The sequence below is a fragment of the Choloepus didactylus genome, chromosome 27 (genome assembly GCF_015220235.1).
Source record: "Choloepus didactylus isolate mChoDid1 chromosome 27, mChoDid1.pri, whole genome shotgun sequence".
NCBI lineage: Eukaryota > Metazoa > Chordata > Mammalia > Pilosa > Megalonychidae > Choloepus > Choloepus didactylus.
Window position 1 is genome coordinate 11,249,178 of NC_051333.1, and position 27,304 is coordinate 11,276,481.

The 27,304-nt window shown below is 57.0% G+C and overlaps 1 protein-coding gene across 1 annotated transcript; it reads right to left on the reverse strand.

Annotated features, from left to right (window-relative positions):
• On the reverse strand, positions 1-26,615 carry CLPTM1 (CLPTM1 regulator of GABA type A receptor forward trafficking). Its single transcript, XM_037819995.1, has 14 exons — positions 26,532-26,615; positions 20,767-20,879; positions 15,484-15,607; positions 13,841-13,999; positions 11,029-11,146; positions 6,892-6,977; positions 6,067-6,187; positions 5,214-5,458; positions 4,454-4,547; positions 2,435-2,625; positions 2,096-2,191; positions 1,683-1,818; positions 880-1,047; positions 1-689 (listed from the first exon to the last, which is right to left on the reverse strand). Exons 1-14 carry the CDS (start codon positions 26,601-26,603, stop codon positions 430-432), a joined length of 1,983 nt encoding a protein of 660 aa, XP_037675923.1. The 5' UTR covers positions 26,604-26,615; the 3' UTR covers positions 1-429.
• Between the last annotated feature and the right edge of the window lie 689 nt (positions 26,616-27,304).

Consider the following 27,304-nt stretch of genomic DNA (forward strand, 5'->3'; position numbering starts at 1 on the left):
TATGAATTTATTAAATCCAGACTGTTAAAGGGCGGCGGTCTGGGAGGAGGGGACAGGCGGGGGATGAGGGACAAGATGAAGGATGGCCGTGGGTGGCCCATGGAGGGCGCCCCGACCCCTGCCCCGCCTGGCCCACCCCCACCCCGGCAGCGCCATGTCGGCTTCACCGTGATTCCCACTGGTGCTGGACTGGCGGGGAGAGATGGCTGGAAACACAGAGGAACAGACGGACAGACGGTGCCTCCACAAACAACGTGCCCTGGCCAGCCCTGGCCTCCCCCCAGACCACACGCTGGGTGAGGGAGGTCCCCCGCTGCCCCAGCCCCATCTGTCCAGGGAGAGGGCAACGGGGACGGGAGGCGGGGGGGAGGCCAGGAAGGGCAGGTGGTGTCACCAGGAGCTGGAGTGGACAAGGAGGCCCAGGGGCGGCTAATCCTTTTTCTTGTCCTCTGCTGGCTTTGGAGGGGCTTCCTGGGGCTCGTCCGTGGAACCAGCCCCCTGGGCGGGCGTGGAGGCCTCCTCGCTGGCGGTGGTGGCGGGTGCAGGCGTGAGGGCCCCTGCTGCTGTGGGGGCCTCGGCCACAGGGGCGGCGGCTGTGGGGTCCTCTCCACTCATGCCAAACTCATTCACCCGCGTGGGGTCGACGCGGTAGATCCACCGTTGGTAGAGGTAGATGAAGAAAACCACATCTGGGGGTAGGGGTCACGGGCAGCAGGTGAAGGGGAGGTGGCCGCCCCAGGCCCCACGCCCCCCACAGACTGCGCCTGGCCGGGGCTGCGGCTCCTTCCTCACCCCAGCCTGTGCCCGACTGGTGGCAGGCCCCTGCCCTCATGCCGGGGGCTCCCCGGCCCACCCACTGGCCCACCCGCTGGCCCTCACCGTCCCGCAGGCAGCCGATCCGGTACATAACAGGCATCTTGATGACAAAGGCAAACAGGTCGTCAATGAAAGTGTTGAGGGCCTTGTAGGTGAGCATGCGCCAGGGCAGGTGGGCCACGGACTTGAGCTTGTAGTTGATGAAGAGCTGGGGCGTCATCGTGATGAAACCTGCGGTGGCGGAGGGGACATGTGAGCTGGGGCTGGAGCTTGCAGGGACCAGTGGCTGGGGGCTCGGCCTCACCCCCGACCTCTCAGACTGCATTTCCTGCCTCTCTCTGCTCGCTCTCCCCCAGCGACGCTGGCTCCTCGCCACATCTGATACATCCCACCCCGGGGCCTTCGCACTTGCTGTGCCAGCTGTCACTGGTCCTTTGCAGAATTCCCTCCTTGTCACCTTTCAGGACTGTATAAATATCTTCTCAGAGAGGTCTCCCTGACCCCCCGAAACATGCACCCCACCCTTGTGTGCCCTCACAGCACTTGTAATGCCCTGTAATCTGCCTGTCTGCTTGTTTGCAGTCTTGGTTCCCTCCAGAATGAAATGTTCCCCAGAGGACTATGACTGAAAAGTACTGCTCCCTTCCTCCAGGAAGCCCTCCCTGACCTCTGGCTGGGTCACCCTGTCACAGCCTGGCCTACTCTGGGCTGTCCCTATCTGGAAATGGGTCCATCTGTCACTGGGGTTTGAGCCCCAGGGCCCACTTGGTCCCTGCAGACTCTGCAGGGCCAGCCAGCCTGGCCGAGGCCCAGATGCTGGCGGCCTGCCACAGTGCAGAGGGGCCGGTGCAGCAGGGGCCGCTCACCGAAGGTCAGCAGGAAGCCGTAGAGCATGCTGAGCACCCAGGAGTACCAGCCCTTGTGCTCCAGGTACAGGAGGCTGTAGATGGCATAGCAGCCCAGGAGAGGGAAGAGGATCCAAGACAGGTACCGGAACGCCATCTGGGGGGGCACAGGGTGGGCTGGGACCAGCTCCCCGGGCTGCACGCTCACCTCCCTGCTCCCCACCCTCGTCCACCCACACCTGGTCTGGGAGGCCTGCCCAGGGGAATTTCCAGGTGGCCCTGAGAGCTCAGGATTTGAGCAGGAAGTGCGTATGGCGGGCGTGGGACACAGGAAGATATGACACTGGCCATAGCAGTGGGCACAGATCCCTCAGGAGTGTGGGCATGGCTGGAGACCTCTCCCCACCCCCGGGCTCCCCGTGAGGGACACTCACGTCATCGTACACTTTGGTTGACGACTCGACGTACGTGGACTTGTCTTTGAAGGTCGGGCGGGGGAAGATGCCAGCCACCTTGTGCTCCCGGTCCAGCTGCAGACAGGAGGGAGCCGCTGCCATGCCGGCCCCACCCCCATCCCAGTACCGGCCCCTGCCCTTCCCCACCGTTCCCAGTTCCCCTGCCCCATGTGACCCAGAAAATCCCCTGATTCGAAAATCCCCTTGGTTCTGGGAGTGTGGCAGGCATTGGGAAACCCCCGGGGGCCAGCTCCAGGTCTGGGCTGGGCCAGCCAACACCCCCCACCCGCCAGCAGCCCCCGGAGCAGCCCGCCTTACCCGGACATCCATGACCTTGGTGATCTTCCAGAGGTCAATGAGGACCCCGATGAAGACGCTGACCTGGACCACGAAGTTGGTCTCGTTGTCCAGGATGTACAGGAGGACCACGAGGGACTGGAAAACGCCGAAGAAGACCGAGCGCACGGACAGGCCCTCCAGGGACTGCCGGCTGTTCCAGAACTGGATGTCTGTGCATGAGAGTGGGGGAGAGCCGGGAGAGTGAGGAGCCTCCCAGGGCCCACCTGCAGCTCCCTCAGGCCCCCCGCAAGGCCACACAGCCTCCTCGGAGCCCAGGCCAGGGCTGGGTCTTCCACGGGAAGGGGTGCACGCTGCTACCTCCCCCATGAAACGGGTCTCCGGCTCGCCAGGAGCCAGCCTGAACATGAGACAGGCCGGGGGCCAGGCTCAGGCCCTTGACAGACAGTGACGGTGGAGTCACCTGCAGCCATGCAGGGGGCGCCCTGCGGACCAGGTGCAGGGGCCAGGCGGGGAGGTCCCTTCCCTGAGGCCGCTCAGCCTGAGCAGGGCAGGATGGGACGGAGGCCGGGTCTGTGTGACAGCCGACCTGGGCTATGCACCGTGGAGCCATCCTGCTTTCCCTGGAGTGGGAAGACCACCTCCCCCAGCCCCCCACCCCTGAAACCCAGAAGGAAATGGCCCAGGTAACAGCATCCTCGGGGTAGCCATGGACCTGGACTATGGTCTCTGACCTGGGGCTCCTTCCAGAGCTTCCCCCAGACCCCGCCTACGGACCCGGTCGGCAATGCCCCTGGCCGAGCCTTGGTTTCCCCACTTGCCTAATGGGGAAAGAGAACCACAGCTGCCATATCTAGACCTGGCCAGGCTGAGCATTTCACAACCATGAGGCCTTCTCCCCAGGGCAGGTGGGCTCACAGTCACAGGGGCAGGGGCAGGGCCGGGTCTGGGCTCTGTGACCCAGCCTGGGAACCTGGCCCGCCCACTCTGGCACCCTCAGCTGCCGCCCATCAGACCATCATCTCTCTGGGGGACTTTGAAGGGGCACCAAACAAAACCTCCACCAATCCCAACCGGGGAGAATGGGTCTGGGTGCGGGGTTCTGATGGGGCGGGATGGATATCGGCTCCCGCTCAAGAGCAGTGAGGCACCCGGCCCGGCCCCCTCACTGTGGGACCTCAGACTCTGGGTTGTCCCTATCTGGTGTTTTCAATTCTCATCTGGAAGAAAGTGCCCCAGCCAAGCGCCACTCCAAGCATCAGAAGAGGGTTTAGTGAGATGGCGCACGCCTAGGGCATGCTCGACACATGCTGGTGGGCAAACTCCCTGCCGGGGGCCAGGGCACCAGGAGCTGTGAGCGCGGACGCCGGGTTCTAAAGGAACACTCACTAATGGCAGGACTGTGCCAACAGTGCTAAACACTCTTCAGGAAGCGGCAGGGCAGCTGCCTCTCCAGGCTGGGATTCTCACACGGGTACCCGCCCACAGGCCCAGAGGTAACAGGTGGGGGCTCTGGGGCGGCAGCCTGAGCCCCAGGCCTGGCTAGGCCCCTTAGGAGCTGTGACAGCGGCCAGAGTGACCCTGTGCCAGCACACCCTCCCCAGTGGCACACACGCTGGCCATCGGCACTGGTGGCCTTTGGAGCCAAGGGACTTTCTGGGGACAGGGTGTTTGCCTTCCCACTCTGGGCGGGCCCTGGCACTCCACCCTGAGGGGCCTCCCTGACAGGCGGCCTGCTGGGCAAGGCAGCAGGAGCAGCTCTGGGGCTTCCCTGCTCCCGGCCCTGGAGTTCCCCAGCGCTACTTCCTGGCCTCTGACCCTCCCTCAGCTCTGTGGGTGGGAGTTTCTGGGTTGGGAGTTTGGGGCCACTGCCCCTCTCCAGCTCACAAAGCGTCTAAGAGTGGGGCTGGGAGACCCCACAGGGGGAGGACATGTGGAAAGAGAGGGGAGGGGGTACGGGCAGGCCCTATCCTCCCACCAGGCACACTGGGGTCCCCAGCTCCCCGTGGCCCCTTGCAGGCCCAAGGGTCCTGCCCCTACCGTTCTTGAAGGCCAGGAACTCAAAGACACTGTGGACAATTGACACGATGATGGTGAGCGCCAGCAGGTAGGGATTGGTCTCCAGGAGGGCCACCTGGCGGGCGAGGGCAAAGGAGTTTCCGATCAGTGCCTTCCTGCCTGCCCTGCCCAGGGGCTGGCGAGGCAGCCAGCCCCCTCTCCCGGCCCCCTCTCCTGGCTCGGGCCCCAGGGGAGGACCTGTGGACACTCCCCACAGACCTGAGCCCTGGGGCTGCCTGGAGAGGAGAAGGGGAAGCCAGCCAGGAGGGGAGCAGGTCAGAGATGGAAGGGTGGGGTGGAGAGGTAGGTGATGAACAGAGAGGCTGGAGAGGCAGAGAGGAGCAAGGAGAGACTGAGAGACGGAGAAGGGGTGACTGGGGCAATCAGAAGAGGAACGAGGAACAGAAACCCAGCACCAGAGGCGACGTCACGGACCCAGGCAGGGAGATGGAGAGAACAGATGACTGGAGACATTCTGAGAGTGAGCAGGGACGAGAGGGCAGAAGCCAGGATCAGGAAGACAGGCAGAGGCGGGGCCCGGCCCAGGGCAGCACAGAAGCCGCGAGGACAGGACCCCAGAGCAAGCCGGAGCTGCAGGGCCAAGTGCCCATTTCCTGCTGGCTTGGCAGGGCCTGGGAGGTTGTGAAACTGTGGGCAGAGAGCTCCGAGCTGGGGGCAGGGGGCCGTCACTTCCCCTTCCCGCCCCGGCCCCCCGCCCCGGCCCCGCCAGCGCAGTGCTCACCTTCACCGAGTCCTGCTCCTCATCCGACTGCTCGTACAGCTCGTCACCCAGGAAGTTCCACGGCGACTTGGTGCTCTGGGCAGCGTAGAGCTGCCAGCGCCACAGCGAGAGCGGGCAGAAGGAGACGCGCAGCGGCAGGCTGGCCAGGCTCTCGTTGATGGGGTAGTAGTCCTTCTGCAGGTTCCAGTAGTCGTTGAAGTAGACGATGGGGTAGTAGTCGCCGCTCACGGCATCAAACTTCACGTCTGTGGACATGGAGGGAATGGGGTGCCACTGAGCCCAGGTGGGAGGCGCCACAGGCCTCGAGGACAAAAGCAGCAAATTCAGATTCTACAGTCCTGACAGGGCGCTTCTGACCCAGCCTGGGGACGAAGGACCTCTCCCGGTCACGCACAAGGAGCTGGGGGACCCCTGAGCCCCTGGGCTCAGTGGAGGGACTGGGTGGAAAGCGCTGGGCAGGCCCAACTGGAGGGGGCTCGGCTCCAGCCCAGGGCTGTCCCATGGGAAGGGGGACCCAAGGTTCGCACATACCCAGGCTTTATAGAAGAAACCAGAAACCTGGGTTATTAAGTGACATTGCCCCAATTTCAAAAGTTGTCCATTGACACACATGGTGTGAAAACAGCATGTGCGCTGAATGAGACTTGACTGCAGAGCAACCCTGGCCCGCGGGGGTCAGTCCTGGGTGCCGGAGGGCGTGGGAGAGGAGAGAAAGGTGGGTGTCCAGGTGGGGGCAGGGCAGGGTGGGGAACCCAGGAGGGGGCGGAAGACCCAGTCAGATCCCTCAGGGGGACGGAGGCAGGAGACAAGGAAACAGCCTGGTCAGAAGCCCAAGAGGGGCCGGGGAGCTCACACTGGTCCAGGGGAGGGGGCACGCTGCCCTTCACCCACGGGGTGTGGTCGTCCACGATGTTGATGGTGATGTTGGGGTGCCAGTGGGAGATGACCTCCACGGGCCCGTAGTCCTCAGCCCTCTGTGGGGAGACGGGGCGAGAGGGCCTCAGAGGCAGGCGGAGAGGCCCGGTAGGCCACGGCCTCTGCTTGCTTCCCCAAGTGCTCCTGTAGCAGTCGCCACAGCGAGAAGAGCAAGCACCACAGCCACAGCTCAGCAGGACGAGCCCCCGCACCAAGGCCTTGGCAGATCCGCCTCCCCAGACACTCCTCATGGCCCAAGAGGCTCCTTCCACCCACCCAGGGGGAAACCAAGGCCCAAGGGGAGAGAGGCACGGCCCAGAGGACGTCAGGTGGCAGCTGTGGAACATTCCTGCCAGGGCTTGAGCCCCACGTGGCCCACCCAGGCCAGCCTAAGGGAGAAGGGCTCCTGTGCCCACCCAGGTCAGCACTCCCAGCCCCTCGCCCACCCACTGAGAGCGAGAGAATTCTCACTATTCCTTCTAGAGCATCGTGATTGGGGTCTGATTCCTGGCCCGCCACTTCCTGGCTGGGAGACTCTGGGGAGGTGCAAAGGGGAATGAGGTCTGGGAGAGGGCACAGAGCCTGCACTCCGTATACGTCGGCCACTTCAGCCTTGCCTGGAATCGTCCCCGCTCCCCGTGTACGAGCTCTGATTCCTGGCCCCGGATCCCAGAGAAGGGGGGATGCCTGACAGAGACCACAAGGCGGCTCAGCGGTGGTCCCCAGGGGCCCGAACGAAGCCACCCGCCCTGCGCATGTCTACCTTGATCATTTCCGGGTCAGCTTCCGTCTCTCCCGTCAACAGGTTCTTGGTTTTCTGAAACCGCCTGCGCTTGTATTTGTTGATCACTGTTGGGGGAGGGAGGGAGCGGGGCAGGAGGCCTGCTGGCATCAGCTCCCTCCAGACGCCAGGCCTCGGCCTACCAGTGCTGCTTGCGGGACCCCCAGCTGGTAACAACAGTACCTGGAAAGGCTGACCTTCCCTCCCCAAGTCTGATCTGCCCTGCTTCCCCCATCTTTATGGCAGCTTCACCATCCACCAAATCACCCCAGAGAGATCTGGGGTCTCCCGTCTGCGGAACCTGCTGTGCTGTGCCCATCCCATCAGCCCGTCCTGCAGGAGCTCCCTCCAGTGCCTGCCTCAAAGCCAACAGCTCCCCCTTGCCCCTGTCCCCACCCAGGGCCGGCCCCAGCATCTGCCCCCCGGGTGACTGCAGCTGCCCCCTCGCTGGCCTCCCCAGCCGCCCCTGCAGCTGTGACCTCCTCTCCAAGAGGCATCTGATCGCGCCATGTACTTCAGAACCCCAGGCGGCTCCCACTCCCCTGAGGGACGCCTGCCACGCTCAGGGCACCACAGGCCCCCACCGTCCAGCCCCCCAACCCTCCACCCCGCCCTCCACCTTGCCCGGCTCACTCCTCTAGCTTCCTCCAGATCCGCCGGCCTTGGGCCTTCAGACAGGCTGCCCGACTCCCTGGAATGTTCCCCACCATCTCCAGTGTGGGCTCCTTCTCCTCCTCCAAGTCCCTCCTTCCATGGGGTTTCCCTGACTACCCTATTGAAAGACGCTGCCAGTCACTGCTCCCCACCATACACCTCGCTGCCCCAAACTCCCTGTCCACTGGTCTACTTGTTTGCCATCTGTCCCCTCAACCAGACTGCGAGTCCCTGGGGGAAGGCCCGGGCCTGTCTCAGACACTGATGTATCCCCAGGATACAAGAATACAAGGACCAGAGAATAAATGAACCTAAAGAGGTGATGGCAGACAGTTCTGGAAGAGGCTCAGAGCCACCAAGGTGAAAAGTGCTTCAGGGTTGAACATCCCCAGACAAGGGTCAACCTCGCTTCCTCCTGCAGAGGCCGGACCTGGGTCAACCCTCGGTACCAGCTGGCCACTAGCTCCCGCCACCCTGCCCCAAACCTCACCGAGACTTGCCAGGGAGGAGGGGGCTCGTGCTTGCTACGTGCTGATCTCCCCACCCCACCTGGGCCTGGATACTTTGTTGCTCTCCCTTAAGCTGGGATAAAACATGGCCTGCCTCTCCTGTGACTTCTTCATCCTGCTCCCACAGCCTGGGAGAGACGGAGAAATGGGAAGGGAGCTCAGGGGACTCTTGAGTCAGATCGGCTGTGTTTCCTGGGACTCTGGGTAAGTTACATCACTTTCCTGAGCCTCAGTCTCTCCTCTGGAGAATGAGAATAAAAATCCCACCTCTTCTAAGGAGAACCACCCTGAAGGAGCTCCTCTACACAGAACTGGGTCGGGCAGGGTGTCCTGCATGCCACATCTATGGAAACCACAGGGCTGAATCCTGCCCACCGAGCACCAGGACTCAGGGGATTCTGGACTCTACACACGAGCTCACGTTCAAAAGCACTTTTGGGAGTCAGCTGGGTTTCCAGGAGAAGGGTGCAGCCCAGGACCGCTGCTCTTCTTAACCCCAACAGCGACCCCACCACCTCCACCATCACTGACTCACTTGAGATCCCATCCCCAAAGCCGGGGAAAGCAAGAAAGATCCCAGGGCGGGCATGCTGGAAAATAAATTCCAGGGCCACAGGCTGTGCTGCTGCTCTGCTCCCAGGAGAGGCCGTCCAGGGACAGGAGGAGCAGCTGTGCCCGCCTGGCCCGAGGGCAGCGCTGGGCTGCGAGAGGGGGAGGGCCGGGGGAGACAGGCTTTGGCACAGGCCTAGAACTTTCTGGGATTACAATACGAGAAGACCCTGGCTCCTGAGGGGAAGAAAGAGCTGCTTTCTCGGAGTCAAGGCCCCTAAGAGCTGTGCCATCCACCGTGGATGCCCTGGAACATGGCTGGTCCAAAGTGAGCCATGCTGTGAGGGTGGGGTCCACAGTGGATTCTGAAGATTTGGTGCAGAAAAAACAAGAGAGTAAAATACCTTACTGATAGTTTTTTATGGGACAGCACTGCTGCTAGAACACTGGGTCCTGGAAACTGGACCACCCCACAGCCCTTGTTCTTTGCTCTGGGATCGATGGACGGCCAGCTCCAAGTCCCCCCGAGTCCCCCCGAGTCCCCCGACCGCAGAGTCTCTGTATGCCAACCACACCCACCTGTGCTGCGCTGACCCTGACCACGACCCCCACCCCATGACAGGGATCGCGTTCACCAGAGACAAAGCCACAGAAAACCCAGACATTGATCAGGTGCGAGTGCGCAGACCATCCACCCAGGGCACATCTAACCCCGTCCAACCCCCGACAAATGTCACCTGCAGGGACACCTCCGCGGGGACGGCCCCTGCTGATCACACCCCCAGGCTCCCCTCTCCCTGGAAAGCATCTTGGCAGATCTTGTGACCCAGAAGCTGGCCAGACAGGACATTCCCGCAGGCACCTTCCCACCAACCTCCCCCCCAGGACAGTGCTCGGCCCACTCCAGGTGACTTCCCCAAAACAATTTTGGGGACCAACCTAGGGTCACCAACTTTTAATTTCATCCAGATCAAAGAGCAACCAAAAAAGTCACTGTCCTTTAGGATATATTTATGCCCAAAGTAGTAGGAAGACCTGACCCACGGGCAGGGGCGATGTCCCTGGGACAGCGCCACACAGCAGCCAGGTTTCAACCAAATCCACAGGGTACATCTGGGATGGTCTCAAATAAAATAACAGTGGGGCAGAGGACACAGACTTCATGTTAGGGGGATGGGGGACTTTCTAAGGTGGCCATCCCCCAGGCCTGCTCAAACTCAGGTAAGAGAGAGATTCCCGTACCTGCCAATCAGAACCCACTGGTCTCAAGGAAAAAGACACTAAAAGCCAAGCAAGCAAAAAGAAGACAACTATCAACCTCATGGAAAACAGTTGAATGGGAAGGGAAAAATAATTAAATTTGCTTTGTGATTCGGAGGTGAATACTAGTCACATACTCAAATCCTATCCTGGAATTTCCTCTTTCAGAGGAAAAAGTCAAGAGGTTATGTCTAAAATTAAAAACCCAAGAAATAGCAGCATTGACCCATTCATTAGAGCTGCAGAGATTAAGTAAAGAAACAGCTAAAAGAGTCTGAAAGTGGCTGTATATGGGGAACAGGAATCAAGGGTGGGAAGAGGTAGGCAGAAGTCTGCTGGGTTTTGTTGTTTTGTTGAATTACTTGAATTTTAAGCCATATACTTATAATAATATAAAAAACATTTAACAAGATGCCCTGAGCACCTTCCCACATGATGCTGGGTCAGAAGCCCTCCCAGGGCGGCTCAGAGACGCTCACTTGTTCCACTGGATCCCCCCGGGGGGCACCCAGCTCCGCCCAGGGCCAGCCAGGAGGAGGGCGAGGGGCAGTCCTTGAAGTGGAAGACCTGACCTGCGTCGCAGCCCTTGCCGCCCTGCTCAGGGGGTGCGTGTCCGGGCCGACAGCTCCCAGCACGGCCCCTAGGACACCTCCCAAGAAGCCACCTGGGAGCCAACCCCGAGCCATGAGACACGTGCACGCTCACCGGACCCCGGAGGGCAGCACCTTCAGGCAGCGTGCGTTCACACGGGCTGGATTTACACAGACGCAGTTTCGGAGCCCACGGCCCCTGTCTCCGAGGTCCCCCCAGCTTCCCTCTGTCTAGTCCATCCATCATTCATTCGCAAATGACTTTTGAGCGTCTAGTTCAACCAGGCCCTGTGCAATGCACAAGCCGACCCCTGCCCTGCCCCTTTCCTAAATGGCTTCTCCTCCCCTCCCGAAGTTCCCTTCTCTACCTTCTCCTTCCAAGCCGCTTCCTGGACGGCCTGAGCCGCGCCCCTGGTGTGCTCCCCGCTGGGTGAGCACAGGTTGGCTGTGGAGTGTGTCAAGGGCAGGTGGGGTGTGAGCCTGTCGGCCAGGCCCAGCCCAGGTTCCTGCTGCCCCTCGGCACCCGGCAGGAGTCTGGGCCGCAGGGAGGGACTTACTCCGGGACATGTGGACGGTGGCGAGCCGGCGGTACAGGGCCTTCTGCCGGGGGTCTGGGTGGAAGCCACTCTTGGTGAAGTAGACGTGGATGTAGATGGAGCCGTTCTGCTGGACACTCTGCAAGAGACCAGCGGGCAGGTGGGTACCATTCTCAGTCCCAGCTGGTACCGAAGAGACAACCAAAGCTCCCAGAGGGCAGTGACGTACTCGAGGGCTCAGGGTGGAGGGGGCAGGGTGGCTCTGCACCCTCTCCAGCTCCCGGGCCATACCATGTCCTCCTCACTTGCCTGCCCCTGAAACCCAGCCCCTCCCAAAGCAGGGAACAGTGTTAGGCCCAAGCCCTGGGGAGCAGCTCTCCTGCCAGCCCCTCAGATTCCTGGATCTCAGGGCAGGGCCTGGGGAGAGGGAAAGGGCTGGGCTCCAGGACTCTGAGGGAGTCACCTCCCGGCAGTTATTCCACCTACCTCCAAAAGAGTGCATGTACCCTGCCTCCAGCCACCCAGACAGACCAAGATGGAGACAGACAGAGCAGACAGGCTGAGGAGGCTGAGGAGGCTGAGGAGACGGCCTGCTGGGGAGAAATGAGCGGCGGACAGCTGCCCTGTGCTCAGCTTGTTTGTGCGCTCAATATGCTCAGCGGTGCTGGGGACACAGCAGTGACTAAACAGCCCTGGACCTGTCCTTAGGGGCTCTCAGTCCAGGGAGGGAGACAGAGCCGTCCCCAGACAAGGAAGACAAGAGTGGGCGAGGCTGGACAGGGAGGTCAGGAGGGGCATCTGACCCAGCCTGAGGGTCAGGGTGACTTCTTGGAGGTTGGGCAGGTGATAGGGGAGGATTCTAGGAACAGAGAACACAAGAGCTCTGAGCCAGCTGCAGGCTTGTGGGGGGGGGCTGGGGGAGCCCCGAGAGGTAACCCTGGGAGGATCGGCCAGGGCCTTAAACAGCTCAGAAAGAAAGTTTAGCCAGGATTCTCTCACTGACCCCCTTGTAATCTGTTATCTGGAGCACGCTCCCTCCCCAATCTGGGCCCAGGGTACCAGGCACTAGAGTGGGGACAGTCTCTTCTCCTAAGGGCTGTGGAACAGGGAGGGGTTTAGCAGGAGAGAGCCTTCCACAGGCTTCAGAAAGGCCCCTCTGGCAGGGAGAAGGCCTGGGATTGGCATTTAGGGTAGAAAGGGGTCTTCTCCAAGCCACGTCTCTGACGGAAAGATGGAGACCCCAGAGGGGAGCAGAGACCTCTGAGGTCACTCAGCAAGTTGATGGCAGGTCAGAGTGGGAGCTCTGTATGGGAATTCTGAGGCCATTTTTATCTTCTGTGCCCTCTCCCCCAGGCCTCAGTAAGTGCAGGAGACACTGAGAAGGGCAGCCCTGCCCCAGCCTGCAGGACAGGGGTGGTGCAGTGACTAGGGGGCAGTGCTCCACCGTGAGCCCCCGAGGGCAGGGGCCGGCCTCCCTCACTGACTGTGGCATCCCTCGCGCCCAGTGTGGCCCCAGACACGGAGCAGCCACCTCGTGGCCCCTGCTGCACAAGCTCCCTTCTCTCCGGGCTCCTCTTGCCCTGCTCTGTGCAGGCTGCATGGCTCAGAGGACAAAGGTCAGTGGTCACAGGCCATGAAAGGCCCTGTGACGACCCCATCACAAGCAATCCTCCTGCCTGACCTGTGTCTCGGTCAAGGAAGCTCCACCGGAGCAAAATTTCTCCAGCTTTTCCCACCCAGAGCCACAGGAAGAAGCCCATTTTCCATCATAGCCCACATAACACACACACATGGTACTAAAATATTTGTAGTTTTACAAAACAGTCATCCTATGCACAGTGCACTCTGATATTTTTCTGTTTCACTTCTTTTATTTTTTTTAAATACTAGTCAAAAGCCACTAAAATTTTACCACCCACCTGCAGGATGCAATCTCTCAGACTCCTCTCCCCAACTCCTCTTGGCCCCTTGGGGCCCTGGCCCAGGAGAGGAGACTCATCTGAGGGAGGAGTCTGGGGAGAGGCACCCTGTCCCTCTCGTGACCGTCAGCCTGCACGGAGTGAGGTCTGCTTTTAGGGAGAGGCCTGGGAGGCCCAGGGACCCCATGACCGGGTGGGTCCGGCTGCCTCATTCCAGAGCAGTGACAGCCCAGCCCTCTAACCACTGACCCCTCACTCTGATCTCCATCTCTCCAGGGAGAAATGGGGGTGACCCTTCTTGTCCCCGAGTCCTGGACCTGTGAGCACGGGCATCTGTACAGCATCCCTAACTTCTACACGAGCTCACTGGCCGCCTTAACCCACCATGTCATGTGGGCCCACTAAACCCCCCACTTTACAGATGAAGGGGCAAAGGCTCGCTGTGCCTGCTGCCAGAGAGACCATGGAGGAGCCAGGAATGGAACCCAGGGCTGCCAGAGGCCGGAGTGCAAATATCTCACTAGCTGTGTGACCCTGGGTTAAGTCACTTCACTTCTCTGTACCTTCAGTCTCCTCACCATCAAAAAGGGATAATGATAGTTCCAACATCACAGGGTCGCTGGGAGAGTCTGTGAGGCAGCCAGGCTTGCTCTGCACACAGTAAGCACTCAATCAACTAAAACTACCTTAAAACTCAGTTGTCTGACCAACTGGAAACGACTGGACACCCGCAGAGACAATCACTAACCTTCCGCTGGCTTAAACCCCAGGCTCACAGAACCCTGAAGGGAAGTGGGGGGATCCCAGGCCAATTCCACCCGCTGCTTTCCTGGTGGGAGAGGCCGCAGCCTGGAGCCTGGACTCCATTCCCAGGCCTGGGAGGGGTTGGAGGAAAGGCCCCTCAGTGTCCCCACCTGCGGAATGTCGAGCTCTGCAAAGTGCTCGTAGCAGCCGTCGGAGTTCTCGCCACTCGTCCAGTCACCATACACGAGGTCGTGCTGCTCCCAGAAGAGTGCAGACGTGGCGTTGAAGTCTGTAAAGTGCTCGTGCTCCGAGATGTACACGTGCAGGTTCTGTTGAGGGGAAGGGCAGAGCTCAGGGCTGCTCTAGGGGCCTCTGAAGGGTGACAGGGAAGAGCTGACGGGGGGCTGTGGCGACAATCGGCCCACTAACCTGAACAAGGGGTTTTTTGGGGGGTAGGGGGGTAGAAGGAGATTAAAGGAGAGAGGAATATTAGCTGGTGGACTAAGTCTTCCCCTTTTTTTTTTAATACCATGTCCATCCTGGTCTTAGCCAGTGAAGCCTACACTCCAACTGCAATTGAGGGGTTCACATTTTTCAACAGGCTCACAATTACAGAGACTAAATGTCAGAAAACAGAAATTCCAGAAGGCAAATAGTGGTATGTAATTGTGGTTTTAATGTTCAGTTATCTAATAATCTTGAGCAATTTTTACTATGCTTATTACATGTTTCTGTTTTTTGCTGGTACAATGTCTAATCATACCTTTTGTCAGTTTTGATTAATATTTGACATGAGCCTTCTGTATACATTCTGGACACAAGAACTTTATCAGTTATAGGACTAGTGAATATTATCTTCCAGTCCATGGATTTCTTTTAATTTTTTAATATCATTTGATGTGTAAATCGCATTAATTTTGACAACGTCCTATTATATTTTACTCTTATTGACTATGCTTACAGTATCACATCTAATACACTATTGCATAACACCCCTCCCCCCAAAAAAAGAGCAATTAAGGGACGGTCAGCCTGCCAGTTAGCATGGCAGAAAGGGGTAGCACCTCCCTGAATTATCTTCTCACCCTCAGCCTCTCACGGCCTTCTAGAAAAGAGCTCTGCAGGCACATGGATAAAATAGCACAGCTGAGAGCTGCAAAGAGCATCAGGCAGCTACTCAGAACACAGGGGAGGTGGGAAGCCTAGCCTGGGAGAAGAGTCTCCTCCTTTCCAGGCCCCACTACATCTCTGTTCAGAGCCCTGAAGGCCCCTGGGAAAAGACACTGAGCAGTGGGCACCCTGCAAGGTGCTGTGAAACCCGGGATCCCGGAGCTGCAGAGAACTGCCAGGCGGAGAGAAGCGTGGTTAACTGCATCCAAGCACTTGCTGTGGAAGCTCCAGAGCCCCTGCCCACTCCGGACCCCATGGTGACAGCACTGTCCCCCTGGCACCCTGCCTCTGGCAGCCTCCCCTCCCCTCTTCCCTGCAGGCTTCCCTATGCAACTTCTAAAGCTTGAACACACTTTTGAAACAGAAGGTCTAAGGACTCTGTTGATTTGGTTTTTAAACAGCTGAGGGGAACCTCCGATGTCCCTCTTCCCGACAGACAGCACCACCAGGAGACAGAGAATTTACTTTGTCCTCATAGGTGTGGCTTGGCTGACAGGTTTCATCCGCTGCGGAGGGACCCGATGGCTCCAAGCCAGGCCTGAGCGCCCGGGGCTGACGGGGTCCAGGCCCAGGTCTGCGCCAACTGCCCGTGCTGCCCGCTGCCACCCCTCAAGGCTGCCTCAGACCCGCACCCAGCGGTTACCATTAAAGTGTCTTTGGGGAACAGGTTGCGGCTGGCAACGCGCGGCGCTCCTCCAGGGCCCGTGTGGTCCTGCGGGGCCGGCCCTCGGCGGAACCAGCTGCTAATGGCCCAGATGATGAAGATCCTGAGGAGGGAAGCAAGCAGGTGGTGAGCCCCCGAGCCTCTGCGTCCCCCTGTGGGTCCACCTGACCTCCCTCTGACTCAGCACCTGCCGGGGTGCTGAGAGGGCAGCCACAGGGCTGGCGAGGGGTCAAGATGCTCCTGAAGGCCCTGTCTGGGGGAGACCCCTGATGCCACTGTTTGCCAATGCAGGGGACTGCGCTGCCCTCACCTCAGGCAAGACCCCTACCCTGAGTCCCCCAGGGGCTCCTGGTGGCCATAGGATTGGGGGACTTAGACCCTCAAAACCTCAGACCCTGGAACCTTAAGTCCCCAACCCCTGGAATCCTAAAGTGGGAAAATCCCAAGAACCTGGAATCCCAGCGTTTTAGAAGCACAGAACCTTGGAAAGAGCAACATTTGAGAACTTCAACTTAAAAACCAGAAAAGCAGAAAGTGGGTAATGGGCTAGTTCCTATTTTTGGTAACTGAAAAAAACTGAAAAGGTGTGATAAAATGACCTGCTATGTTTAAGATATAGAAATATACCTTATTTACACGTACATGTGTATTTTAGATTTAGTACGAATATACACAGACGTGTGTGCTACACCTACATGTTACACATAATAAACGTGTGTGCATTTAATATATGCATATTCTGAATGCACACATACACACACATATATGCATCTGTAGTATTAAAAGCACAGAAGAACAGACAAGACTGTAGACTTACCAGATACAAACTAAAGGGAAAACTGGAACCCAAAGATACAAAGGAGCTCCGGAATCGTCTTTTTGTATCTGAGAACATCTGCTAAGTATTTTGATGGGGGACAGAAATGCTAGCCCAGGGCCCGCGGAAGATAACCAGAGGCTGAGACCCCAAAGGGCTCCCCATCCAGGATGATGGGAACCAGAGGGGCTAGCCCTCCCCAGGGGCTGCAGACCCAGGTAGACTGGGCCAGAGTCTTGCAGGGAGCTCAAGCCTTGAATCTGGTGCAAGTTCCTGGGATGATAAGGCCCCAGGCCCCTGGCACAAGCAAAAGCGAATCCTCTCTGGAGGAAAATAGTTTCATTCTGGGCCTCAAATTAGCCCTATAAACAATTTTTCAAGTATAACGGCCAACACGCCATCAAAGGTGAACCAGGCACACGAGGCAACAAGGCACTGTGAGTGAGAACCAGTAAGACAACGGACACCAGAACCAAAATTAGAGAAGCTCAGAACCATGGAACTCCGAAGAACTGGATTATAAAATCCTCCACCTTTGTATCAAGAGAGCTTCAGAAAGACTACCTTCAAAATAACGCCATAGGAAAAACAGAAATAGGAACAAAGTGACAGTAGCTTAGTTAAAACCAATCGTTTGGAATCATTTTCTCAATTGGCAGAATTGAGTAAATCTAACGTGACATAGTTAGAGCTACAGTTGATGTGGAGACAAACTGTTCAAAGAGAAAAGCAGGATGAAGGGATGTGTCTACAATATGATTCCATTTTTGTGTAATAATCTATGTCAAAGAACAACAACCCTAAATACTATAAGTTTATGTCCATTTATTAAGACGTAAAAACAGAGAAAGGCCTGAAACCATACACATTGGACTTTAAAGTGGATTCTTTTAGTTTGGTTTGGTAGGACAGGGAGTGCAAGTAAGCAAAACAAATAAACAAACTCGAAACAAAACATATCATGCTGAAAATGTGCTAACAAAACCACATGCAGAGGAATCTAGTGTCAGAGGAGCACCACTGACAGGGTAATGGGTCATCTTCAAGGGATTTTGTCTTTCTTCCTTAGGCTTTCCTTAATTAAAATTTTTAATGAACAAACAAAATCCCCAAAACAAAACAGTGCCAGACAGTTCACTGTTTCCCAATATCCATCTTCCCCTCCTCCCTCAATAAGAAATCTCCGCAATTATAGCTGGGCCCCTTGGCCACCCAAAATAAAGAAAATGAAGACTATAATTCCAGCCTCCCTTACAGTTTGGTGAGGATACATGTGAAGTTGTAGACAGTGAAATGTTAAAAAAAAAAAAAAAAAAAAAAAAAAAAAAAAGTGGAAAAAGTGTTGTGTGGGCTTCTGGGAAGTGTCCTTAATGGAAAAAAGCATCCCTTCTTGTTTCTTCCTCCCTCCTGCTACCTGGAATGCTGATGTGATGGCCAGATCTTCAACAGCCACTTAAGGCCACGATGATAAGGGGGCACAATCTAGGGATGGAGGAACAAAAAAGGAGGAAGGAGTCTGGATTGCAGAAGATTGCAGAATCCTGGTTTGCCTATATCCAGACTGGGACACAAGAGAGAAATAAACTTCTATTGTGTTCATTTAGGTCTCTCGGATACGCAGCTGTGTCATTAACAAATCACTTATTAATTACAGGCATGAAAGGCAATATAGCAGAGACACTGAGAGACCAGCATCTAAACTGTAACACCTGGACCCGGAGCCCAGCTCTGCTGCTTCCTGCCTGTGTAAGCACAGACAAGGTTCATAACCTCTCTAGGCCTCTGCTTTCCTCATCTGTCAAAATGGGGATAATACCAGTACCTACCTCATAGGGTTGTTTATGTGCATTAAATGCATCAACACATATGTAAAGTACCTAGAACAGGGCCTGGTACAGACATGGGAAGCACTTTAGAAGTATTAGCTATTATTATTGATATCGTTGTCATAGGACAAGGACAAACACAAAACTTCGGAACAGAAAGATACCATAAGGGAACTCTAGTGAGTGGGGTGTCTTCCTGCTGAGCCCCGAACTGCTCCGGAGGGCAGGGTCAGGCACAGGGACTTGCCTCTGCCTGCAGAAGCCATGGAGCCCTGGGGTCTGTGTTGTCTCAGGGGCCACAGCCGAGCTGAGCCAGCTGCTGCCTCCCCAAGAACTCCCTGATGCGCACGGCCAGGGAAGGTCTAGAACCGGCAATCTCTGGGGACCCCTCTGCCTCCAAGAGGCTCTCATTTCAGTAAATATGCCAAGGGGGAGTCTGGGAGCAGTGAGGCCCACAGCAGCTCTGCCTCTGACTTAGTGAGGGGCCAGCAGCAGGTCCAGCCCCCTCGGGGAGTCTGGGTCCCTGTGTGTAAAACAAGGGGGATTGGATCAGACATTTTAAGGTTCTAGATCTCCTCGGTCCCCTGTAAAACCTCCGCCGTGTACCTTCATAGCCTCTCAAAGGCTCCTGGACACTCCTGTCCATCTGCACACCCCAGGCCAGGAAGTCCTGCCCCAGGACGCTGGGAATGCAGGCGATCAGACTTTACCTAATGTCTTTCAGCTTTACTGGGGTGAGCAAATAATTCAGACATTGAATCTCACCCCCACCCCAAACAGGTATTTTACATTCACATGGTTCCAAAAATCTTTAAATATATGAAAAGATATATAATGGAAATTCTCCCTCCCACCTCATCCCCTCATCCTCCCAGCTCCTGTCTCACCCACCCCCCACTCCAAGTAACCACGAGTATAGTTTTTTTGAGGCTGTGCCTGAAAGTCATGGACACCAATCCCTCAAAAAAAAAAAGGCCATTCTCACACAATCTGTTTGAAGCTTCGTGGAGCTCACGGACTCCCAGAAACAAACCCTAAATCCCATTTTAAGAATTCCGCAGAAGACGGTGTCGGAGCACCCCCATGAAGTGGTGTTTGGCACTGCGTGGTTCTAAGGAAAGAAATCAGCCTGTGTCGTGACTGTATGAAAAACGTCTATCTTTAGGAAGTGCACTCAGGTACCAACAGGAGAGAGGCCTGAGATATGCTGTCAACGAAAAAAATCAAGGGGTGGAAGGGTGTGTAAAATACGCTTCCCCTTACATAACCATGAAGGGAAGGATAAAAATCTTTATTCACAGCTGCTTGAAGCAAGAAAAAAGGGACCTGATACATAAGAAAATTCTAAGTTGCTACTGGACATGGGGGTGGTGGGGTAGAACTGGGATGATAAGGGATGGGGGCTCCAGGGCTAATGAAACTTGAGGCAAACGTGTCAAAAAAGACTCCCCAGTTTCTGGGCCAAACATGGTTGGGGCGTGGGGGGGTGTGTTGCTTGCAGCTTCTCAACGTCCTGCGTGACGCGGTCCAAGGCGACAAGGGAGGTGGTGACTGGGCCACACCAGAACAAGAGCAGGGATTTGTCAGGGATCGGGGGCTGCTTCTCAGTTGGTCCTCTTTATATTTCCCTTTTTCCTTGTTTTACATTGAACAGCAAAAGCAACCAAGAGCTGATGCGGATCTCATGGACTCCTTTCGGTGACCCATCAGCTCACTGTCAGGATTTGTAACCCTGAGGAGGAAATGGAGGCAGGAACGGGGTGCCCACCTACCCAGGTCACACAGCCTGGAGGTGGAGGCCAGAGATTTCAGAGCAGGCTGGGCTCTTACATGCGATTTGATGCTACCCACCCCCCCAAATTGCTTTCGCCGAGCCCCTATATTCAACAGGCAGGTTGCTCCCGCTTTTCCTCTATTCTGAATGACTCTGTCGGTGAGCGACCTTATATAATCCCATAAGGGGCCAGTTGCGTAGGGTCCCTACAGTGTGGCCACCACTACTTCTTTACCTGAGTCTTTACATGCTTCTGCGTTGTTTGAATTATTTTATTTGGTACAACGAGCCTGTATTATTTGTATGTTTAGGGGAAAAACTCTAATCGGATATTAAGAGGCAGGTAGTTCTATCTCCCCATAACCACTCTCCCCTTCTTCCTCGGTGACAGAACACTTGTTTTATAGCAGGGTGCTTGGTCTCCCAGAATGAAGACCGCCCTTCCCAGCCTGCCTTGCAGCTGGATGTGGCCGTGCAGGGACATTCCTGCCAAGGGGGTGACTGTTTGAAACAACTTCGCCATGCACTGCCTCACAGCTGATCAGGGAAGGAACCACCAGCCTAACTGCAGGGCCTGCTCTTGTAACCATTTTGCTAAATAACACGCTGAAAAGGAAAGAAAAGAAAGTGTCTGTTTTGCGGATGGGTCAGCAAAGGCCCAGAGCAGGGAAGGGGACTGTCACCGGGTCTAGGCAGGCAGGGAGGGGGCCCAGCCCCACCCCCACCCTCCGGCCCCTGCAGGGGAATGGACCCACGGATCCACTCTGCCGGTAACTTACTTTCCTCCTCGTGCTTTTCTTATCAGAACGTTTTTAATGAGCAACACAGACGTGCCACCTGCTCACCTGAACAGCACGCCCTTGATGACCTGCCAGGCGTTGGGTGCAGGCTGGGGTGGTGGGTTCTGGGGCTGGGTCTCCACCGGCGGGTCCCTCCCAATGCTGCCATTGCTGGTCACCTGCGGGGACAGAAGCCAGGCTGAGGCAGGAGGAAGTGGCCAGTGGCACGGGGTGGGCTCAGGCATCTCTGCACGCCAGGCCCAGCACAGGGGCAAGCACCGGGAAGGCCTGACGGTATCTGGAGAATGAATAAACATGAGCGCCAAGGAAGGGAAGTGGGTCTTCTCCAAATGGGAAACACTCCCTGACTCCCTGAGCACCTCCCCTGGGCTAGGACCCAGATGTGACCAAGACAGCCCTGGCCCTGTCCTCCCAGGTTTCACAGGCCAATGGGGGACCCAGACCAGTCCCTAAGAGTGACTGCCCAGGGCAGGCAGGGCTGGGATGGGAAGCCCATGGATGCAGCTGGTCTGGTTTGGGTGAAGGTCAGGGAGGGCTTCCTGGAGGAAGGGACATCAGAGCTAGGTTCTAAAATACAACAAGTCAGCCAGTGCCAAAGAGGCAGTGAGGGAAGCAGAGGGTTCCAGGCAGAGGGAACAGCAGGTGCAGAAACAGAAGGTGAGAGACACAGATAAATGGATTCGGATTTGAAGGACTCTCCACTGTTGCCTGGGACAAGGAGGTGACTGGTGGGGACAATGCAGAAGGGGTTACGTGGCAGATGCTAGATTCTGCCCAGCTTGGGGTTATCTGAAAGGTCCTTCCCTGGCTGAACAGTTCTGGATGCCACCTCCGAGTCAGGCCCTCTGTAGCACAACACTGCCCCCCAGGGTCTCCTGTTCCAGCAGGTGAGACAGACACAGAGAAACAACCACAGCACGAGCCAGGCCACCGTGAACCACACCTGAGGTGCACACGTCAGCAGAGGCGCCATCTGCAACGCGCCCAGCACACACCACCCCAGAACGCAGGAGCCGTTAACATCTCCATTCAGCAGCAGGGAAATGGAGCGTGGGGAGGTCAGACAGCTTGTCTGGGTTGCTCGGGAAGGACAAGGGCAGCAGGATGAAGGGGGTGGGGGGCAGGCCAGCGAGTGCAGCAGGGATCCCCAGAGGGAGAATCGACACTCAGAAGTTCTGAATTAGAGACTCTGCATTGTCTGGGATGGCAAGTTCTTCCCATCCCCTCCATGCCCCCTGTAGGAGTCCCAAGCCCTACCTTCCTCCACCCTCCTCGAAGCTTCTATCCCCTCACCCCTCAGCCTTCCGGGGGACAGGGCCAGGGCTGCCATGTCGCTAGAGAGCAGCAGCGTCTCCCAGCCCAGGGCCAGGGCCAGGCCCCAGCAGGGGCTCAGTAACACCTGCGCCTCTCACCGACGAGCTCACAGGCCACCCAACTGCCCCCTCCTGAGGGCTCCCGGGGCCCCTGCCTGCCCTCCGCCATACCCCGCCTGCTCTTCTCCAAGGTCTCCTTCTGTCCACTTGCCCCACCTCACCAAGAAGGCCCTGGGGAGCAGGGACAGAGGCCTCTGTGGCCAGACAGGGCTGTCGTGGTTGAGAGCAGTGTCTGTTAAATGCATCCTTCGCCACCTCTTGTCCCGTCCCCTTCAGCAAAGAGAAAGCTCTTCCCCACTACCTCCCCAAGTGCGGGACAGCACCCCGATACACCAGGGGTGGGGGCCTTGGACGTGTCATGTCACCTCTCTCACCCATGACCAAGGTTGTCAAAAAACCAGTACATTTTGGACACCAAACCTGTCTTTTGTGTCGCGGAAAGAGTACCTGCCTACTCTGTGCCAGGTGACACTGGGCAGGGGGCAGTGGCGGCTCCCGGCTCTGGGTCTCACCCTCCCCAAGCTCTCAGTCTGAAGGGAAAAAGGGTCATTAAGACTGGGAAAAGGAAAAGGTTCTCTGAAGGCAACCGGGACAGGGAAGCGACGGCGACCAGGGCAGGTCTGGGCTGGGGCTCAGGGAGGCCTCCCAAGGGTTGCTTCTGGCTCACAGAGGCTGCCACAAGGGAGCCGAAGGCAGGGAGTTGTGGGAGAGGGAAGGGAATGTGGGAAGGGGTGAGCTGAGCGGCAAATAATGGTTTCCAGCAGGCCTGAGCCGTGAAGTCACCTGTCCTGGCTGGCCACGCTGCTGGTGAGGGGGCAGGCCGGGACTGAGCCTGCGGCTGGCTGACTCCCAGGTCGGTTCTTTACCCTCCAAGGTGGACAGTCTGGCTGGGAAACCTCCCATGGAAATGCAAATTAAAACCGCAGTGAGATGTCATTTCACACCGCTAGGATGGCCATAATCAAAAAAGATGGAAAATAATTATTGGCGAGGATGGAGAGAAACTGGAACCCGGCGGGAATGCTAACTACGCACCTAGCATACACACAGACAATCTCACTCCTAGGTATCTTTGCAAGAGAAATGAAAACGTACGTCCACAAAAGAGCTTCTACACAAATGTTCAGAGCAGCAGTTTTCATAATGGCCCAAAACAGGAAGCAACCTAAGTGTCCTTCCGTGAATGAATGAACTGATGCAGCTACACAACGGGATACCACTCGGCAACGAAGAGGACCACCAGGGATCCACACAACAACAGGGATGAGCTTCAAAAACAGTAGGCCAAGTGAAAGAAGCCAGACTCCAAAGTCTGCGTGTTGTGTAATTCTATTTATATGAAAGTTTTAGAAAACGTAAAACCAGAGGGGCAGAAAGAAGACAGTGGTTGCTGGGTTGGGCAAAGGAGAGGGGACTGACTGCAGAAGACACAAGGAAACTTTCTGAGGTGATGAAAGTTCAAAACCTGGATTGTGGGGATGGTTACTCTGCACAGCTTCATCAACGTACTGAAAATCCCTGAATCTACACTCACACAGGTAACTGTTACGGCATCTAAATTATACAACAAAGTGGTGGTTCTGCCATGGCTCCCACATCTCCCAGAGTGGCCCCCAGGACCCCACATGACCCGGCCCCTCCCGCCTCTCTGCCCTCACCCCTCGGCTCCAGCCACACCGGCCTCCTCATGGTCCTTCGTCACACCAGGCACCTCCCACCCCAGGGCCTTTGCACACGCTGTCCCCTTCACTTGGAACACTCATCCCTCACACGTTTGCACGGCTCCCTCCCTCACCCCCTGCAGGACTCTATTCAAATGTCACCTCCTCAGTGAGACTTCCCCAGGACACTCTACGTAAATGACAACCTACTAACCCCCTCCCCAGTTTTATTTTTCTCCATGGCACTTTGCACCATCTGGTCCATTAGCATTTTTCTTATTTATCTAGTTAATTGTCTGTCCCAGTCCTTTGCCCTCCACCCCCACCCTCATCAAGAACTTGAGCTCCAAGAGGGAAGGACCTTGTTTGGTTCACGGCCACCTCCCCAGCAACAGAGCCTAACACACAGTGGAGGCACCACACGCATTAGCGGAAAGACCGAATGGCACAGCTACAGACCTTGTCCTGGGCCCCTGGCTAAGGGACGAGCAGGCTACTGGGGCGCAAGACTGGGCCGAGGGCAGGCCCACCCTGTGCTAGGCCCTGTGGGTGGGAGGGTGGTGCGACTGTGGACCTGGCAGCAACTGACATACAGTTCTCGCGCTGGGACCCACACATCCAGTCTCCCAGACAATCCAGAGGCACATCCTCTAAGGGACCTGGCAAGCAGCTGAGACCACGTGGGCCAGAAGGAAGCCACCGCTGCCTGGCTCCACCTGTTTCAGGACCCATTCATTCCACAAACACTAACTGAGAGTGCCTGCTCTGTGCCCAGCCCAATGATGGGGCCAGGGCTGGGGACGCGGTGGTGACCGAGACAGCCCCAGCCCAGTCCTCATGGGGTTCCCAGTCCAGTAAGGGAGAGAGACCCATCCCCAGACCTTGACAACCCAGAGAGAGCAGGGTGGAGTCGAGGGAGCCCTGGGGACTGTGGGAGCCCAGAGGGAGTGCCTGACCCAGCCTAGGGGTCAGGAAGGGCTTCCTGGAGGAGGGACTGTCTGAAATCTGCAGGACTAGTAAGGATTAGCCAGGTAAAGAGGAGAGAAGCACATGCAAAGGCCGTGAGGAAAGAGATACCAAGGCACATGTGGAAATGAAAGAGGTTCAGAGTGGTGGTTAACCAGGGGCATTTTGGTTGTCACAACTGGGGGAGCACTACTGGCATCTAGTGTGTAGAGTGCAGAGATGCTGCTAAACATGCTACAATACACAGGACTGCTCCTCAACAAAGAGTTGTCCAATCCAAAACATCAGTAGTGCCATGGTTGAGAAAAACCCTGGACACGTCTGAAGAAAAGTCAGATCATACAAGGCCCCGAATGCCAAGCTAAGGAATTTGTACTTTATCCTGAAGGCCAAGGGGGAAGCTTTGGAAGGTTTTAAACAAAAGTGGGACAAGAGAAAATGAATCTGGAAGCTGAGCTCATGGCAGTTAGGGCAACCTGAGCCCCAGACTCTCTGATGTTCCCCCACCTCCACCCCGATAATCAACAGAAACTCAGAGGGAGAAAGGCCTCCTTTTAGCGAGACAGGGAAGCCCATGAAGATGGGTACTTTCTCTTCATTCCAGCACTAACCCAACAAATCTTTCCTGAGGCCCCTGTGCCAGGCCCTGGTGGGGAACGCTGAAAACATTCAGAGCAGGTATGCTGGGCTCCATCAAACAAATCTCACCCTGGTGTTCTCCCCTGGTGATATTATTTGCCCCTCCTCTGGACTCCCTCAGTCCTGGGACTGACTTTTGTCACCACCCTTGTCACTCAGAATTGTAACTGTTTACACATCTGTCTTGTCTCTTTTCCCATTCCACTGACAGCAGGGACACGACTGAAGCCATGTTTGCGGCCCTTCACAGGGCTGGCCCTCCTGTCCAACCTTTCCATTGACAACTGGGGAAATGAAGGCACAAAGAGAGAAAGGAACTTGCCCAAGGTCACAGAGGGAGTCAGCTTCATTCTCCTCCCCACCCGGTGCTGCCTCCCACATGGCAGTGACAACCCAGTGGGTGGGTCGACAGCACCTTGCTGTCACTCCTTCACAGATTCCTCAAATGCCTGAACGGTGACTGCCTGACTGACATGCTCTGCAGCCTCAGTTTAGCTGAGGAGGCAATGGGTTAGAAGTCACCAGCACCTGGACTAATTCCCCCATAGGTCTAGCTTCTACTAAAGGCACACCCAGCCCAGTTTTGGCCACTTTGGGTCATCCTGACTGGCGATTTCTACATGCAATGGATCTCCAAATCTAACCTGGTGACCTTCTAGCAAGCACCTTAGTCTCACTGTTCCTTGGATTCCTATCTGTAAAATGGGTCTGTCGGCCTCCGCAGCCCACACCGCTACTCATTTTGACTAGCTGATTTGCCCACAGCTAGAAAACTCCCAATTAATCACTGCCCACACCTCAGGCACTGCCGACGAGACCCCGAACGCCAAATCTCTCTAGGAACGGTCTTAGAGCCTGGAATCGCGGGGTCGAGAAGCCGGGGCGCCCGTGTACAAGTCTGCGCCCCTCCGCGTCACTCTCTCCCCGGCTCGAGCAATGAGCCTGGTGGCCGCCCGGCGCGAGCGTGCAGGGAACCCGGCGCGCAACAGGCCCCCGCTCCCGGCACTGTCCGGCCTCCCGGGCCGCCCGGCCCCACCTGGGCCGGGTATTCAAGGTCCCTCTGGGCAAGGCACCCCCAGTGCAAGGGATTCCGCGAGGAGGGGTAGGACACGCCCCGTGGGAGGCCCCCCGGGTGGGGAAGAACCCCTCAGGCCCCTCTCGGCCTCCGTACCTGACCGGAGCCGCCTCCCCCGGCCGCCACCACGGCGCTGCCGGCCCCGTCCGCCTCCTGCGCCGCCGCCATCTTCCCCCTCCAGGTCCCCGCCCCCGCCGCCAGCCCCGCCCCAGCGCGATCGCGCGAGATTTCACGCTTGCTCCGACCCGCCCCGGCCACCGTATCCTGCAGGAGTGCCTCAGCCATTCCTCTGCCGGAAAGCCGCTTCCGGGTGTGAAGGGACCAACCCGGCCACCATACCCGTTCTCCCTCCCTCCCCAAGCCTATTTGTTTCCACCTAGTGGGTATATTGCATGCTTCGAACTCCCAGAATTTCTCGGCTAACATATGCGCTTTCCACGGGCTCTGTTCCTCCAGCCCCCTTGAATAAACCCTCCTTTTAGTTTCATGAGGCTTCCGTGCCATCTTGCTCCCTTCGTCGCGTCGATTCTTTGAGTTCTTTCCGTTCCATGTTTCTTGAGGCTTACCGGCCACCGTAACGTTTCAAAATGCTCCGCTCAGTTCATCCCCTGCTTTCGTCCTTCCGCGTTAAAGGAACCTGCCTGGCCACCGTCTTCGTTTTTAGCCTTCTTCCTGGTTTCCTCACCTGCTGACCCCTCTTCCTAATGCAGACTTTTTCTCTGGCAAGTCCTCTTTCCCAATATTCAGAGTTCTTATTTCAGGGTTCTCACGGTCATCTTCTCCCCTAACTCTTGGAGCCTGCTAGTTTAGCATACCTGCGCGGTCCCCTAGAGGTCTCTGCTCTCTTGCAGACCCCGCAGCCCTGGTCC